General features: G+C 39.7%; 1 protein-coding gene across 4 annotated transcripts in view; it reads right to left on the reverse strand.

Moving 5' to 3' along the window:
* MARK1 (microtubule affinity regulating kinase 1) overlaps positions 1–18,944 on the reverse strand; it is a 120,635-nt gene extending 101,691 nt beyond the window's left edge. For all 4 annotated transcript variants that reach the window (XM_058533679.1, XM_058533680.1, XM_058533678.1 and 1 more), the window contains exon 1: positions 18,826–18,944. In XM_058533679.1, the coding sequence (XP_058389662.1) occupies positions 18,826–18,876 (51 nt within the window). In that variant the 5' untranslated portion in view covers positions 18,877–18,944. The remainder of the gene's footprint in view (positions 1–18,825) is intronic.
* Positions 18,945–19,694: the final 750 nt, after the last annotated feature.

Below are 19,694 nucleotides of genomic sequence, written 5' to 3' on the forward strand. Positions count from 1 at the left end.
ATAGGTCTCCCTGAATGAGCACAGCATGTGGAGATAGTTGTGTCCCATGTGAATGCTTACAAAGATGACTCATGCTATAGATATGTCAGCCTCTTTCTCCAGCCACCCACCTTCCTAGCAACACAGACTAATGTTCACCAAGGCTAATCTGCCAATTGCACAGAACAATACTGAGCTCCCCAAATGACACCACAATTCCCAGGAGGAGAGGGTGAGGCTAGCAAATTACCTGGTGGCAGGTTGATTACATTGGGCTACTTTGATCATATAATGGGTTGATCTCATTGCAATACACTTGCTGTAGATATGAATTTGCCTTCTTTGTCCATAATGCTTACACCAAAACCTCCACGTGTAGTCTTACAGAATACATTTTTCACCATCATGGTATCCCACACAGCATTGCTTCTAAGCAAGGAACTGATTTTATATCAAATGAAGCATGGCAGTGGGCTCATGCTTGCAGAATTCACTACTCTTATTATATTCCCCAATACCCTGAAGCAGCTGGCTTGATAAAACAGTGGAATGGCCTTTTAAAGATTCTGTTATGATGCTGCCTGGGTGATAACACCCTGCAGAGATGGGGTAACATCTTCCAGGATGCACTACGCACTCTGAATCGGTGACTAATATATGGTGCTATTTCTCCCAGAGCTAGGATTCACAGGTCCAGGAATGAAGACATAGAAACAGGTCCTCTATTACCCTTAGTGATCCACTAGCTAATTTTTTTCTTTCTAGTCTCTGCAACTTTGCGTTCTGCTGGTGTAGTACCTAAGGGAGGAATGCTTCCACCAGATGTCAGAGCAATGGTCCATTAAATTGCAAGTTGAGACTGCTTCATGGCAGTGAATCAATAGGCAAAGAAGGGGTTATTATACTGGCTAGGGTGACTGATCCCGACTATGAAGGGGAAATTGGGTTGCCATTATGTAACTGCTTAAGGAGGAGGATGTCTAAATGCAGAAGATCCTCTGGGGCACCTCTTATTACTTCCATGTTCTGAGATAAGTCAATGGAAAATTACAATAACCCAATACAGGCCAGACTTCTGATGGCCCAGACTCTTCAGGAGTGAAAGTTTGGGTTACCTCACCAGGCAATGAATTATAATCAGCTGAAGTGTTTGCTAAGGGCAAAGGGAGCATGGAATTAGTAGTAGAAGAAGGTAATTATAAATACCATCTATGACCACATGACCAGTTGCAGACACAAGGACTGTAATATTTATGAGTATTTCTTCCTTATTTTGGTATGAATATATTTGTGTATGTATTAACCAATTCTTTCTTTTTATTCCCCTTCCCCATTTCCCTATCACCCAACATTAGAGTATTAACATTAGCTAACTTTTTATGTTAATACTGAAGTTACAGGGTATAAAAAGAGTGTGTGACTCAGAAGAGAAATGAACATCACCCAAAGATGAATAAAAGGACTTTATATCATCTTTTGAGGAGAGGGTTAGCATGTTTTTGGTATACCCAGGATAGCTGCGTCACATTAGGCAAAAGGATAATTTTATTTTTATTTGAAAGTTAAGTATGGTTAAGAGAAGTGTGGCCACATCCAATACTTAAAAGGGATGGCAAAGGCAACATGGGATGGGCTGCGATAGCTTCTAGTATGTTAACTTAGCTAAGCTGGAACTCTATTTCCCAGAATTCCCTTCCCTCTATGGTCCTAGATTAGTATTGGCCACAAGAGAAATTTGCACAAGATTTGAAAGGCAGAACTGAAACAATGGCCATTTATATGCTCTGAAGGTCAGTGCAGGGCCAGACACAGCTGCAGCTCCCGCCTGACCTAGATGATCTGTTGACATGTCTTGTGGGCATGAAGCAGCAGCCAGGCTTTGCAGCTCCTTCAATTCCCACTGGATCACCTGCTTCAGCTGCTCTGAATCCCGGTCCAGGTGCATGTGCAGCTCTATGATGACGGGCATCAGCTTGTCCTGCAGCCACCCATCTTAGAGGTTGGAAAGCAGCTGAGAGATAGACACGAGATCCAGTTTGAGCTCAGAGATTCCAAGGTGTCTTGTTCTCCCCCACTTCACATGCCTCTTTCCTTCCCGACTGACGGCCCTGTGGATTTCAGCCTCTTAATACCAGACTCCAAAGCAGCAGCCATATACAGAACGCTTAACCAGCTCCCACAACTGTGTAACTTCAATCCCACAGTAAAAGCCTTAATCTATATTGCTCATAAGATTCTACTTCCCTGACTAAACTCAGATGTAATAGTATAGTAATATTGCAATATTCTTACTTTTAAAAGGAAGTTGAACATGGGATTGTATTTCTAATTTAAGTCACTATTATGTAAACCTGACTAAGGTAAAATTAATTCCTCTGAATAAAGAAAAATATCTATCAAAGATTATTTTTAGAAAGATGAAGAGAAGTATATTTCCTTAAAGAGAAGGAGGACAGATACAGAATTAGAAGAACTTTTCATAACTCCACCAAAACCTTGCTCATCAAGCCATTATCTATAATTTGTAAGGGGCAAAAATATAAGCATTACGATTCAGAAAAGACAACAGAAGAACATTATATTCCAGCATACACAATGACATTATCAAAACTATCTTCAACTTGTAAATGCCTGGCTTAAGACTTCCCTTAGATTTGGGTTCGGTAAAATCAGTGCAGTCTCAAGAGAGATTCCATTAGCATGTTTAAAGCATTAATCAATCAAGTACATTTGTACTCAGTCTGAAGAATGAATATACTGACATGAAGAAAATGCTAAGCATGGGAAAAAGGGAAGCCTAAAGAACATGAGTTTAGTTGTGTATTTTCATCACTGTGGGGTAGGAAAAAATATATCCTGACCAGCGACTGTGAATTTTCTCATCACCTTGGTTTTGATTCCTGGTGTCTTTGGTACCATTACTGAACACCTACTTTTGCAAAGTATGTTATATACACCTAATAACTTAAAACCAACAACTCATCCAACCAGGTATGTATTATACTCATTTTAAAGATAAGGAAACATACCTAATGTTACACACCTTATAAATGACTAAGCTGGGATGACTAAGCTTAACCAACACCGGGACGTCTTGTCTACAAAGTTTGTGTTTTAAGCATTACACACTACAGGTATGTCCACTCCCAATGAGAACATCAATGTCACTAAATAACTATCCTCCTCTGCACCCTGCTCTGATCCCTTGTTCCCCAGGCCACCTGCAGATAATTTGGCTTCCCACTTGGCTTTCTTACACTTAATACAAGCATTCCAGTAAACCAGAAGGCTATACTTTACATTGTAAATTTAATACAATTTTCTGTATTAAAATTTAATATAATTTTTAAAATTTTTTTTGTAAAGAAAGGAATATAAACTCATGCCTTAAAATACAGAAATTTTTTAAAATGAAAATCACGTATAATGCAGTAACCCTGAGGTAAGCACTTAAAACTTTTGCACATTTACTTCCTTTATCTAAAAGTAATAACAATAACAGCAGCAGCTAACACTTCGTAGCTCCTACTAGGAGCCAGGCACTGTTCTAAGGGCAAAACACGTGTTCAGTCATTTAAACCTGACACCAACTCTATAAGGCAGGTACCATTGTTATTCCATTTTACAGATAAAGAACCCGAGGCACAAAGAAATTAAGTTGCTTCCCAAGGTCACAGAGCTAGTAAATGGCAGAGCTGGGATTTGAACCCACACAGTATAACTTCAGAGCTTGTGCCCTTAACCAAGAAGCTATACTGCCTCTACCTCTGAATTGGGGTATACAAAGGGCAATAACTCCTCTTCAGGAAGTAGACAGCGAGTGGTTGAGGCTGTATTTATTTTATTTCTGGAGGCACTCCTTCCTAAAATACTCCCCAACACCCCAAAAAACTCCTCTGGGAGGGCTTTCACTAATCCTCACCAGACATTTCAAGCTGACACAACTGAGTCCCTAGGGGATAAAAGAAGACATCTGCCTAAATTATATCTAAAAATATGCTAGTAACTTCTTTTAGAAACTTCCTAGTTCTTTCACTCCCACAAGTACAAAAACCTTACAGCAAACTCATGCCAGAAATCACAATGGATGTTTGTTCTTTAAATCATTAGATTTCATTTAACATGCTAGTAGACAAAGCTTTATTCTAAGACCTTCAGTTCAGATATATTTAGTAAATCTAACAAAATCCAGGAATTACTCCCTAATATAAGCTAATAATCATACCAACTTAAATGTCAATACACTTTCTGAATAAATTTTTTAAAGTACAGTAAAATTTTAATTGATGACTTTAACTTACAAACATGAACATGAGAGGTAGGGGAGAATCTCTCTCCAAAATACCTCAAAAGTTCACTAAAAAAAATGACCAGAATTTAAAAAGCAAATATTGTATCTATATAGCCACCTCAGATTCTTAAAGTACGTCAAAATTTTCCAGAGAATGAGTGAATCTTAATTGTCTATATTTACTAACATCCATCAAGTAGCCACTAAATGCACGGCACTGTGCTCAAGCACTTTAGGAGGGGGAAGGTATTCTACTGACACATTCTTGCTGTTTTTAATACAATACAGCAAGCAATTCTGCAAACTTTTGAAAGCCAATTATGCCAGGCACCATTGCTTGATTGACAAGAGAATCAGGAAGAGGGTTCTTGGTCTCAAGGAGTTTGCAGCAGCATTACATGTGGGAAAGATTTAAGAAAATTGCAGTACAGTTTGAAAGTACTGTCGCAAAGTGCATACGAGGTAGAATCAGTGGCGTGATAAATATTCAGTTCTGGCAGAACAGAGAGTCGAGTTTCCTCCTTGACATACTCTTCCTTCCCCTTGGTATTCTCCCCTCTTGGAGAGGAAGGGAGGAGAGAGAAGTAATCAACCAAGCTGGCACCAACCTTCTCTAAGGCCTTCCTCCTCAGCATGTCCTTTGGGCACTAGTTAAGAATGTACTAGAAACTCAATTCTCCAGGTGTAAACAAGTGGCCACTGGTACATAATTTACTTCCCTCTAGTTTTCAGTATTTAAGCAGTAAAGAGAAAGAATCTAGAGTGGCCAGAAGGATCAATGGCATGATTTAGTAAGTGCCACTCAGTCAATAAATAATTTCTATAGAGAAAAGTACGCAAGACAGTTTATAGGTAAGTATCAAAATGAGACGTATAGTAAGTGCCAGAGGAAGAAAGGTTAAATGACTTACCCAAGACAAACCAGCTAGTGACTCATTAGTAGCTAAATAATCTTCCCCCTTAGGTCAATTGTATTCACCACTGATTAAAATCACAAAGACAGGAAGCCATGAAAGAATAATGAATTACCAATCCCAGCATTTCCTAAATTCTTGCCCTAGCCCCTTTATATCACCATATTCTTCTGCCTTCGGTCTGGAGGGGCTCTGCTTTCTGGTCTACTAATATTTTTACGGTTACTATGGGCTTCTCTAACCTTACTCCTAATACATGCTACCACAGTGAAATGTGTATGGGATTTCATTACGAAATGTGATCTTTTCTTAACTGGCGTGAAAGAAAGAATTATTCTCACACTTGTTAAAACGGTAAGGAAGACTTCATTCGAGATTACTGCAACAGGGGTATTACAATAGGGAAGAGAGATCAACTCTGAATACAGCAAAGACAGCTGGGGATTTACAGCCAAGGTGCAGAGTGAGAGAGTCAGTGGATGGAAAATTACTAAGAGGAGACATCAAAGGTGGGGGGATTCTTGCTAAACTGGCAGAACAGGATTCTTGCTGAAGGCAGGTCAAGAACTTAAGACACCAAAGATGGGGGATGAAGAACTTGATTAGATATCCAGGGAGGTCAGATATCAAGGGTGGGGCGATTCTCACTAAACTGACTTCAAACTGACTTTGCAGAATTCTTTGCTAAGACTGGGCTTTGCAGGCCCTGCAAGCACAGGACAGACACAAAGGCCCAGGTCAAAGCCTCGTTGAGAAGAAGGCTCAGAGGAGCCTCGCTAAAGCTGGGTTAAGGACGAGTCTTTGTCACTAGCACTGGCATCTCCCCTTTACCAAACTCTTCATCCAATATGCCAAATAAAGTTTTTATAAATATCATATTAAAAGCTTTTTCATGGACCCTGAGAAAGCAGCCCACTAAATTTAAAAACTGGAGTATGTCTAAAACATGCAAGCACACGCAGAATACAAATCTAATCATGATGACCCTCGACTTAAATCATCCAAGGGCTACCACTGCCTCCAGGACCAGTTCTTGCTAAGGCATGCAACACCCTGCCTGTTTTCCTGCCTGGTCCTCTCACTAATGCTGCCCTCCCCTCCCCTCAACTTCACACTCAGGGACTTTGTGCATAAAGCACCTTCAGCCCAATATTCTCTTCTTCCCACAACTCAATTTTCCACAGAGCTACTCGGTAAAGGAGTACTTATCTTTCAAGCCTCAGTTGAAAGGCTATGAATCTTTCTCGGGTGCTCCCTCCCACCTCCCCGTTCCTTCTTTATTATGTGTTCAGATCACTCCAATGACAAGGAACTGTAGCTTTCTACTGCACTTGTTTGTCTCTATGTCTATCTCCCTCTTCAGGTTCTGAGTCCCTCCAGAGCAGGGAACAGGTTTCATGTGCCTTTGTAGCCCTATCATCTCCAACTGAGACGAAACAAACAGAAAAGGAAATAAAAGGAAACCTTCTGAAATTGTGAAAGCAGCACTGTTGATCCCAAAAAGAAAGGTAGTCATGCTTTAAACATTTAAAATGAACCTGTTACTTACTATATCCTTTACAGGTAGTTCATTAAAACTTTGGATTGTTTCTAACCTTCTGATTTGTTTACAACCTGAACTAAACTGACACAGTGGTCAAAACAGCATTAAATAATACGTTCTCAGAAGACAGATTCAGCCTATAACCAAAGGCACTATGTGGTGAACTCCTTCATTTTGCTGCCACCCATCCCTACCAATATGGTGAACCACATAAAGCTGGGAGAAGGGAAGAACATGAAATTCCTCATTACCCCTTCTCCCATCTTACACCTGCAAATGCTACACACATGTACCTTACTATCTCCAAGTCAGACAACTTCCTGTTATTTTCTATTCTCTACTAATCATGTACTGAAAGGACTGGTTCATCATTGCTCCCATCTCACTTTCTATAATATAACCATCAACTATCATTCTTTTTTCATTTTAATCGAAAGATGAGATTTATTACAATGTAATCATCACTATCATCACATAAATTAGTGTTTTTCAAAGCCTAGTCTGTGAATATCAGCATCAGAATTACCTAGGGGTTTATGAATAGAGAGATTCCTGGATACCACCCTAAAATTGAGAAAGAACATGGAGTGGGAGGGAGCATGGGTTAGGGAATGTGAATTTGAAATGATCTCCCCAGCTGGTTCATAAACTCACTGTATTTGAGAATAAACGAATAAACTAGACCTTGATTTATTAAACTATTGAGTGCCAAAATATATGCCAAATACTATGGTAGGTAGTATAGGATATATAGAAGTACTGTTGGAAGCAGTACCTGACCTCAAAGTATTTTCAATTTAGTTAGGAAGAAAAAGTGTATACAAAGAGGAATTACAGAACAATGTTAAACTCTATGATACAGCATGATCTTCAAACTTTAGATCAAGTACCCCTATCTTTAAAGTTTTTAAGTATGGACCATTATAGGGGCAGTGACTTATAAATTACATATGTATTGCTTTACTAACAGATTATGCACATTAAAAAATATAAAACCAATGAAGGTTTTTGGAAATATATTAAATCTCAATGGTACAAACTTTTCAGTGGTTAGTAAAACATTACTAATACTACGCAATATAAATGTTTCTTGATTTTTTTCCTTAAGTCTTGGTTTAACAAGCTGTGATACAGAGATTTGAAGGACTAATGGTAAGTTCAGTTTATGTTGATATTTCAACAACTGTCATAGCTAAAAGAAAGTACCTCACACAAATAAAAGTAGTGCATCGCTGGTTGCATTTATTTAATTATGATGCTCATATTTCAATCCATTCACTAATTATGTCAGAATTCTTTATAAAAGTCATGTTAGTAGATACCTTCCCTGATGACAATTAACTGTTCTTGAAAACTAATCCTTTTAATAGTTGTAACAAATGGTTTCCAAAATCTACTAAGCTTTTTGATCTGGAAGATCTACAAACAGGTTAGATACGAGAATTTCAGAAATTACACATAGTTTAGGGTAATAAAATCACATAAGTATGGAAATTTTTGAACACTCATTTTCAAAAAGCTTATTCCAATCTTTCTGCAGTATAGTAGGCAAGACACTGTGAAGGATCCTCCAAGATAAAACACATTTTTTTTTAATGCATTGCTGAGCTTGAGGAAAGTAAAAGAAACATTCAAGAGAAAAACAAAAACAAACAAACAAACCCCATTTGAAAGCTACCACAAAAGCCAGCATTGCCCTGGGGTCAAATATTAAGCCTTGGACCCACTACAAAGTGGGAGAGCTGAACCTACAAACTCCCTCATGGAGTCAGGATCCCTATAGGAGACTAAACTGTCTCAGGTCAGTAGGGGAAAACATAAATCCTCTCTAGAGGAAGTCATCCTCAATTTACACTCCCAGTTTCAGACAGATAAAAATCAGGCAAATATGAGTTCATCAGCAAAGATCAGCAAAGGCAAAAAAGAAACAAGCCACAGTGAATGAGAATCAGGAGACACAAACTATAAAGCTAAATCTCCAGAGACTTCAGATAATGGAAATTCCAGATTCAGAATGTAAATAATATAAATAATATATTAAATGTTTAAGGAAAAGAAGAAGAAATCACAAAAATAAGCAAAGACCAAGAGACTATAAAAAAGGCCAGACTGGCTTGAGAGAAAACCTTAGAACTTTTAGAAATGAAAAACAGATATAATGAAATTAAAAATTCAACAGATGGGGAAAGAGAAGGGTGCAGCATGCATGTAACACTCTGGCTTTTCAGGGAACTTCCCAAGGGACTAGTTTATGTCCAGCTGAACCCACAGTGCTGATGGAAATCGGCATATGCTAAATGCTTGGGGCCTGCTGGGAACAAAAAGAGCTGCTCACTGTGCTGATGCTTCAGAATAACCACGGTACAGCAGACAGACACCAGAAAGAGCAAGAGATTATGAGCTCTTTAAAAAAGAAACCAGCAAATCCCTCTAATAAAGAATCTACATACAAGTCCAGAGAAGATACATCTACAGAAAAAGTTTGAAAGCCCTGAGAATCATCAGTTGGACTGAATGGTGAAAATCTTTCCATGTATGAAGCCAGTCCAGAAAGACTGGGAAAGCTGGCTGTTTTTTTAAATGTAGGGATACCAACACAAAGTTACAAGGAACATGAAGACACAGGACAAAATGGCCCAATCAAGGTAAGAAAATAAATCTCCAGAAACCAACTCTAAAGCAACAGAGGTATATGTATTACCTGACAAAGAATTCAAAATAACTGACATAAAGATGCTCAATGAGCTCATGAAAATGATGCATGAACAAAATTAAAATTTCAACAAAGAGACAGACAATATAAAAAAGAAGCAAACAGAAATTTTGGAGCTGAAGAATGCAATAACTAAACTGCATAATTCATTAGATGAATTCAACCACAGATTTCATCAATCAGAAGAAAGAATCAGTGAACTTGAAGACAGGTCATCTGAAATTATCCAGTCAGAGGAACAAAAAGAAAAAATAATGAAAAAGAGTAAAGTAAGCCTGAGAAAGTTATAGGATACCATCAAGTGGATCAATATATGCATTATGGGAGTCTCAGAAGGAGAAGATAGAGAGAAAGGGATACAAAGCTTATTTAAAGAAAAAACAGCTAAAAGCTTCCCAAATATAAGCAAGGAAATGGACATCCAGATTCAGTAAACCCAAGAAAGGGGATTAAAGTTAAATAGGATTAGAACTCAAAACATAATGAATCCAAAGATGTCTACACCAAGACACATTATAATTGAATTGTCAAAACTCAAAGATAGAGAGAATCTTGAAAGCAACAAGAAAAAAGCAACTTGTCATTTACAAAGGAATCCCCATAACCCTATCAGCAGATTTCTCAGTAGAAAACTTGCAGACCAGGAAAGAATGTGATAATATATTCAAACTGCTGAAAGAAAAAAAAACCCTGTCAACTAAAACTGCTATATTCAGCAAAACTGTCTTTCAAACTGAAGGAGAGATTAAAAACTTTCACAGATAAACAAAAGCCAAGAGAGTTCATCACCACTAGACCTGCCTTGCAAGAAATGCTAAAGGGAGCATTAAAGTTGAAAGAAAAAAAAGCTAAACAGCAACAGGAAAGTATATGGAAGTATAAAGTTCACTGGTAAATGGAAATACGTGGACAAATACAGAATACTATAATACTGTAATGATGAGCAAAAGGATTTAAAAAACTAACTATAAAAGTGCTAATGGGTACAAAATATAAAAGACATAATTTGTGGCATCAATAATATAAAGTGTGGGAGAGGGAGAAGTAAAAGTGTAGAATTTTTTCATGAGACTGAAGTTATCAGTTTAAAATAGATTGTTATAACTATAAGATGTTTTATGTAAGCCCCACAGAAACCACAAAGAAAATACATATAGATGATACACAAAAGAAAATGAGAAAGGAATCAAAGTATCTCAATACAAAAAAAAATCAACAAAACACATAGGAAGACAGCAAAAGATGTTACGATGGACAAAAGAACTAGAAGACAGAAACAACAAAATGGTAACAGTAAGTCCTTCCCTATCAATAGCTACTTTAAATATAAATGGATTAAACTCTCCAATCAAAAAACACAGAGTGGCTAAACAGATTAAAAAAACAAATTCCAACTCTATGCTGTCTACAAGTGACTCACTTTAGATTTAAGGACACACACAGGCTGAAAGTGAAAGGATGGAAGAAGATATCCCATGCAAATGGTAACCAAAAGAGACAAAGGTGGCCATACTTATATGAGACAAAATAGACTTCAAGTCAAAAACTGTCAAAAGAGACAAAGAAAGACATTATATAATTATAAAAGGATCAATTCACCTTGCAGATGTAACAATTGTAAATATTTACAGACCCAACATCAGAGCACTTAAATATATGAAGCAAACATTGACAGGACTGCAGGAAGAAATAGACAGCAACACAATAACAGTAGGAGATTTCACTACCTCACCTTCAATAATGGATAGAACATCCAGCCAGAAGCTGAAAAAGGAAAGAGAAGACTTGAACAATACTATAGATTAAATGGCCTTAACAGACATATACAGAATATTTCACTCAACAGCAGCAGAATACACATTCTTCTCAAATGCACATGGAACATTCTCCAGGACAGATCACATGTTAGGTCACAAAACAAATCTTAACAAATTTAAATATACTGAAATCATACCAAGTATCTTATCCAAACTGATGGTATGAAACTACCAATCAATAACAGAAGAAAATTGGAAAATTCACTAATATGTGGAAATTGAACAACACACTCTTGAACAACCAATGGAGTCAAGGAAGAAATTAAAAGGGAAATTAGAAAATATCTTGAGATAAATGAAAACACAATATACAAAAACTTATAAGATGCAGCAAAAGCAGTACGAAGAGGGAAGTTTACAGCAATAAATGCCCACATTGGGGAAAAAAAAAGATCTCAAATAAACTTAACCAAGGAAGCAAAAGACTTATACACTAAAAACTACAAAATATTCCTAGAAGAAAAGAAGACACAAATAAATGGAAAGACATCCTGTGTTCATGGATTGGAAGATTTAATATTAATAAAATACATACTACCCAAAGAGACCTACAGATTCAACATAATCTCTATCAAAAGCCCAATGGCATTTTTTACAGAAACAGAAAAACAATCCTAAAATTCATATGAACCACAAGGACCCTGAATAGCCAAAACAATCTTAAGAAAGAAGAACAAAGCTGGAGGCCTCAAACTGCTTGACTTTAAAACATATTACAAAGCTACAGTAATCAAAACAGTATGGTACTGGCATAAAGACAGACATACAGACCAATGGAACAGTATCGAGAGCCCAGAAATAAACTTATGCATATACAGTCAACAGTGCCAGGAACAAACAAGAGGGAAAAGACAGTCTTCTCAACAAATGGTGCTGGATATCCACTTGCAAAAGAATGAAATTGGACCTTTATCTTATATCACACACAAAAACCAACTCAAAACGGATTAAAGACTTCATAACACCAGAAACTGTAAAACTCCTAGAAGAAAAACAAAGGGAAAAGCCTCATTACAGTGGTCTTGGCAATGATTTCATGGCTATGACACCAGAAGCACAGGCAACCAAGGCAAAAATAGACAGGTGGGACTACATCAAACTAAAAAGCTTCTGCACAACAAAGGAAACAGAGTGAAATGGCAATCTATGGAATAAAGAAAATATTTGCAACCTATATAACTAAAAAAAGGTTAATATCTGAAATATATAAAGAACTTCTACAATTCAATAGCAAAAAAATCTGATAAAAAAAGGGCAAAGGACTTGATTAGACATTTCTCCAAAGAAGATGTACAAATGGCCAACAGGTATATGAAAAGACACTCAACATCACTAGTCATCAGGGAAGTGCAAATCAAAACCACAATGAGTTATCACCTCACAGCTGTTAAGATGGCCATTATCAAAAAACAAAACAAAACAGACAATAACAAATGTTGGCAAGGATGTAGAGAAACTGGAACCCTTGTACATTGTTAGTGGAAATGTAAAATGGTGCAGCCACTATGGACAACAGTATGGAGGTTCCTCAAAAAACTAAAAATAGGGGCTCAGTGGCACAAGCGGTTAAGTGCACACGCTCCGCTGCGGTGGCCCGGGGTTCACCGGTTTGGATCCCGGGCGTGCACCCATGCACCGCTTGGCAAGCCATGCTGTGGTGGCATCCCATATAAAGTGGAGGAAGATGGGCACAGATGTTAGCCCAGGGCCAGTCTTCCTCAGCAAAAACAAGAGGAAGATTGGCAGACGTTAGCACAGAGCTGATCTTCCTCACAAAAAAGAAAAAAAAAAAACTAAAAATAGAACTACCATGTGATCCAGCAATTCCATTTTTAGGTATTTATTCAAAAGAATTGAAATCAGGACCGCAAAGAGATATTTGCACTCCCACGTTCACTGCAGCATTATTCACACAATAGCCAAGATATGAAAACAAACCAAATGTCCATTAACAGATGAATGGATAAAGAAAATATGTTATATACATTCAATAGAATATTTTCCCATGATAAAAAGAAAGGAAATTCTATCACATGCTACAACATGGATGAACCTTGAGGACATTATGTTAAGTGAAATTAGCCAGTCATAGAATGATTAATACTGCATGATTCCACTTAAATGAGGTTTCTAAAGTAGTCAAACTTATAGAAGCAGAAAGTAGAACTGTGGTTGCCAGGGGCTGGGGAGAGAGGAAAATGGGAATTGCTGTTCAATGTATAAAGTTTCAGTCACTCAAGATGAAAAAGTTCTAGATATCTGCCGTACGTACAACATTGTGCTACAGTTAACAATACTATACTGCACACTTAAAATTTTGTTAAGCAGGTAGATCTCATGTTACATGTTTTTTATCACAATAAAAAAATTCAACAGAGGGGTTAACAGTGATTTAAATACAGCTAAAGAAATTTAGGTAACAAAAGATACATCTAAACATATTACATACAGTAAGTGCACTGTAAATTGTACTACAGATTGCAGTACAGAGAAACAATGAAATAGGGGAAGAAATGAATGAGAGTTTAAGACATATGTAGGATAGAATGAGATATTTTAGCATATCTAATCAGAGCAATAGAAACACGAGAGAGAACAGAGGAAAGGCAATACTTAAAGAGATAATGACTGGCGCATTTCCAACATTGATGAAAGATATAAATCCACAGAGTTTAGATCTAAACAAATTATACAGTTTGTAGTACAGAGAGGCAATGAACTTGTGGGAAAAATGAATTAGAAGTTAAAGCATATGGAGGAGTTAAGGTCTAACAATCTAATCAGAGTCCCAAAACGAAACTCTAAAGAGACCAGAAACAAGGGTATATTTAAAAAGAGAATAGTCAATAAAAATCCAGAACTAATGAAAAATATGAATGCACAGACATAGAAAGTAAGCAGGAAAAAAAGAAATCCATACCTAAATACACTGTACTGAAAGTACAACACCTAAGAAAAAGAGAGAACTTTAAAAAGGGACAGAAAAGATCACCTACCTACTGGCAGATGACTTGTGAAATGAAACAATGGAAATCAGTAGACAAAGGAATATTATCTTCTGCGCAGTGAAAGAAAATAACCATCAACTTAGAATTGGAGACCAAGCAAAGCTATCTTTCAAGAACAAGGGAAAAATACATTTTCAGGCTTAAAAAGAACTGACAATGCTTCACCAAAAGAACTTCAAAGATGTTCATCAGGAAAAGGGAAAATGACCCCCAAAGGAAAGTCTGAAATGGAAGAAGGAATGGTAAAAAAATAATAATTTAAAAATGACATGGCTGATTCTAAACAATCTGAAGTTTAAAAAAAAAGAAGAGCTAATGGTAACATGTAGGTCAGAAGTGAAAGAAGGTAAAGGCATTTTTTCTCACAATGGATTGTCCTGCACACCCACTTTGGAGACTAATGGTGTGGACTATACATACATAGATATTCAGCTAGCAGACAGAAAGGCTGCTATCACATCAAAAATCTTAGAAACGTGAGCCACGCCATAAAGAACTTATAAGTTTGCAATAAGGGGAAAGGAGCAGGGCACTTCAGACACAGAAAAAAATAGCAAAGGTTCAGAAATAGAGATGAGCATGGCATACCCTGTTCTTCCTCTAATAAAGTATCTTATATCATTTCATACATTCTTTTAAAATCTCTAAGACAAAAACAAAACAAACCAAGAAACCACCTCCAAGAAGCAACAGCACGAGTAGAGAACAGTGGAAGACGTCAGAGATTCATTATGACCTTGGGTGGGTCCCTTCACTTTCTGAAGGCTTCTGTCTCTCAGTTTGTAGTAGGTATTATCTACTCTTCCCAGCGTCACTAATATATTTTGAGGACAAATGAAAAAATTTAAATGGGGAATGCTATAGCACTGATCTCTTATATATTACTCCCAGTCACTGTGCTGGGCAGTGGCAATACAGAATAAAGGAGACAAAGTAAATCAGCAATTACAATGTAACGTGATAGGTACTGTGACGTGAGGGATGCACAGGGTACTGAGCAAACCCAAGGGTGGCAGCAAAGACACACCCACTATAGCTACTGTGACATGTGAGGGATACACAGGGTACTGAGCAAACCCAAGGGTGGTGGCAAAGACATGCCCACTTCCCTCTTGCCTTTTCACCTTATTAACAATGACTTCCACTGGGCAAACTACGATGGCCACCTTAGTTACACTAAGTACTTGTCATCCCAATGAGTTTCAGATTTATGAAAAGAATCACCATCAAGAGTTTTGTTATTAAAAGTTTCTAAATAAATTTAACCAAAGTCCATTTTAAAACATCCCAAGAAGGAGCCAAATCAATTTTCTTCATACTTCATACAAATTTCACCAAACAAAGCTAGTCTGGACATTTTGGATGCATAAAAATTAGCATAATCAGAGTTTTTCCAAAACACGAAAAAAAAAAATTTTCTTGCTTCATATAAAAGCACATAAGAGTAATGGTAATATATTATCCATATCCATGCTGGAATTATCCATATATAATCTAACAGAAGGAAAAAACAGAAATATTTCAAATACTCATTGTTTTTCCGGAGTTACACTTTACAGCCTAAAATCAAACACACATTTTGCATAAATTAATTCTATTATCTGCAACATGTCTTTTCTACTGCACTATGAAGTCTTTCTGCCTTTAAAGTTAATCATTGGTTGTTCTGTTGTGTTTAGCCATTCGAGGCCTATTAACAATGCACACACAAATCCTTCATCTAAGAAAATATTCCTGAAAAAGTACACACAGAATCTTCTCAAAGAAATTCTTTCTTACTCTACTAAATACAGTAGTAGTAAACAGATAAGTGCTGTGACATTCCTTTCGAATTTTTTAATTTAGCCTCAATATACATCAATGACATGGGCAAGGTAGATATTACATATTCCCAAGGATACAAAACCCAAATATGTTCATGTATGACTAAACAAATTTCTATATTAACTGCAAATAACAATAAAATACTAACATGCTTTTTAAATTCCATATTTAAATTAAAATATTTCTAGCAGTAGTAAAATGTTTTTAGCTTAATATTCCAAAAGACTCAGAAGCCTTTAAAAGTCATACGAATGTAAATTTTCTCAACCACTTTTTAAAACATGTCACTGTAACTGAAAACGCCTACAAATAAATGTGTTTTGATTGCCATATTGGCATTAATATAGTAGCTAACAAGCAGGTGTGTCACTTTATTTCAGTGATGAGAGGTAAGTAAGAATGGATAACGACATTTACTACCAACCAGGGAATAAACAGAGACAACAACGGTGATTTAACAGCCATCACTGGTGGCCCCTTGGTAAACACCTATAGCACTTCTAACCCAATTTAGCCCTATTTACACAGCGTTTTCTACTGTACACTCTTTGTTTAGGATTATATTTACCTTTCCTGTAAGCTCCTTGAGGGGAGAGGTCTTATCTTAAATACTACTTCTGTATCCCTTCCAGCTCAAAAACAGAGCTGAGTGCATACATAAAGTAACAGCATAGTATAACAGCTATTTTCCACTGCAATTAGGAGAAAATCAGGACGTGGGCAAAGTAACCTAAATGGAGGTATAAGTTATGTACAACACAACAACAACACTGGGACTTTGAAATAACATGATCAAAAAGAGAGCAAATGAGTTTATACAGAATAACCATTTTCAGAAGGTACAACAAAATTTATCACACTATTAATTGCTTAGCTTAAAAATCCTTTTTTTTTTTTTTTTGGTCTTACATGTGATGCTGCATTTTGTACTATTCCTTGATGCATATTTCTATAATGCCATCTCATGTCTGTAGAAAGTACCTTGTTCACACATGTATGGAAAGAGCTCTACTATTCAAAATCCAAAGGAAAACAAAAGCAACGTATTTTTCCACCCTTGCTGGGTTAACACACAGTGTTTTGCTAATAAAAACAAAAGTCATCATCTGTCTTACTTTTCATTCACACTGAAATGACACACTGAAGGACAGGAATTTTTTAGAGTCCCTGTTAGAAAAATTCTGTACCAACTTGGCTTTAAAATCAACTTTAACCAAATTTTTCATCTCTTTCTCACCTTCTTCAATCTCTCCATCAAAATTATATATCAATTATATTTTTTGCAACAACAGTGATGATGCAAATTAAGTTATAATTTACAACATCAGCAGCCTTATACTATCTTGACTGTTTTAAATGCACCATACTATGCAGGACAAAAGCATACTCTGAAACATCTTCCTAGGTCTTCTAACAATAGTCTCTTACCAGAATTTTTTCTCCCTTCATATAATTATATTAAGTTTCTGTGCTCCCCTACTCTCCAAGATCAACTAATCTGTTTATACCTCCCTCCAACACTTCAGAGGGGAGCTTATATCTCTTCTCTCTCCTACCTTTTGTCTAAGAACGCCAAAGCACTTCATTATTTCATGTTACCAACCCTATGAAGTCAGTGGTACACCACTAGCTGGAGAGTTGATCAATTAACTAGACAACCAGAGAGACCTGGACAGCCGACCAGAACTTGGTACCCCTCTAGCTCCTTAAAACAAATCAGCAAAATCAGCCAAGGCCCTATTTACAGGTCATGAGGGTTTGAAAGACAAAACAAAACCAAAAAAAAACCCTTTCCCACAAAGGAACTCACATACACACACAATTGTACTTTTCAGAAGGTGGAAATACGACTGATCTTGTTCGTTGGGTGTTCAAGAGTTGAAACACCAGGGACATCTGCATCTAGATAAAAACTCCTGAGGGCAATTTGATCAAAGACACAGAAAATCCTTCCTTCAAAGAAATGCACCTTGCGACACGCCAAGAAGGAGGAGAGAGATTTAAAGTAAAACCTGCCCTGAATTATTACCACTGACTTCAGGAAGAGAATGAAAAAGCCCTTGACTTCATAGGGCTTTTAAACATTTTGCTGTAACCCCAGGGCCACGGAAGCTGTTGGTGAAATTCTTCTACTCATCTCCACTGAAGAGTATCACAGCGGTGTAAACTCATATACACAGGCACACACATCCATCTCTACTACCGTTCTCGTCCCTTCCATTCCCGACCATGCCCCTTTGGTGCCCACGACCCCAAAGGTGGATACAGTGCTACAAAAAGCAAAGTCATGGGGGCACTGCGGGGGGGTGGGGGTGCAAGAAAGAACCAGAAGAGCAGGGGTGGCCGAGGCAGTCAGCTGGCTCGTCTGTTATCATAAAGCAAACATGCGGGTGGGGATCCAGAATGCCGAGGGAGAAATAAAGGAAGCCGGGATGCCCACTCTGCCATCTCTAGCGCTCTGCCCTGCATCACCCCAGCCTCTCCTGGAGGACCACCTCCGAGGGCAGGGCGCCACTTACGTGCCCCCGCCTTTACCCTTGAGGGCCAAGAAGCCAAATGGGGTTGCCATGAAGCCCGGGGGCTGAGCAGGGGGCGAGGGGCGCGCCGGCCTCCAGGTGGAGACCCTGGCGCGCGGGTGGCCGCCCTGGGCACAGGCGGCGGCCCCAGCGGAGGGGGAAGCGGGGCTCGGAGGAGGGTCTGGCCCCCGCCGCCCCCGGGGAGGCTCCGGGTACTCACGTTCTCCGTGTCCCGCTCGTTCACCGTCGGCAATGGCGTCCGCGCCGACATTTTGTGCGGGCGGCGGGGTCGGCCCGGGGGCTCGCCGGCCGGGCTGGGGCGCGGGCGCCGGGGGCGAGGGGAAGCGGGCGCAGGGCCGGGCCCGGGCCGGGGCGAGCGGCTCCCGCAGGCCGCGGGGCGGTGCAGCCAGCGGCCCCGGCGGGGAGAGGGGGAAGAGGACGCGGAGGAAGGGGAGGGGGAGCCGCTTCCCGCGGCGGCGCCGCCGGGGGCCGCGGGCGGGCGCGAGGGAGGGCTCCGGGCGAGGGCGGTTGCCCGGCGCGGGCCGCGCGGCGAGGCCGGCGGGATGCGGCGCCGAGGGCGGGGAGGCGGGGAAGGGAGCCGGGGGGCGGCGGCCGGGCCCCGCTAGGCTCCCGGGGCCATGGCTGAAGGTGAGCTCGCGCCTCCAATCAGTGCCCGGCGAGCGCGGCGCGGAGCCGGCAGCCGCGGCCCTGACGGCGCCGCCCGCGCCCCGCCTCAGGTGTGCGGCGCCGCCCGGCCGAGCCGCAGCCACGCGCCCGGGCCCCGCGGCCGCGGCGCCCCCCTGCCGGCGCGCCCGTCCGGGCTCGGTCCGCGCGCTGCCCGCCGCCTCAGCCGGGAGGAGCGGCCCGAGCCGGCTGCGCGGAGCGGCGGGCGCGGCACGCAGCGCCCAGAGGCACTTGGCGGCCGCCGCCGGGTGGGCGGGCGCCAGCCGAGGGGGCCTCTCCATTCATTCCCTCATTAGGGATGCGGGGCCGCCTCCTCCGCCTCCTCCCGCGCTCGCGGCCGCCGGTGCCTGTGTTTATTCTCGTTTCTGGCCCCACCCGCGGAGTACGGTCGGCGAAGAGCCTCTG

The sequence above is a fragment of the Diceros bicornis genome, chromosome 38 (genome assembly GCF_020826845.1).
Source record: "Diceros bicornis minor isolate mBicDic1 chromosome 38, mDicBic1.mat.cur, whole genome shotgun sequence".
Lineage (NCBI taxonomy): Eukaryota > Metazoa > Chordata > Mammalia > Perissodactyla > Rhinocerotidae > Diceros > Diceros bicornis.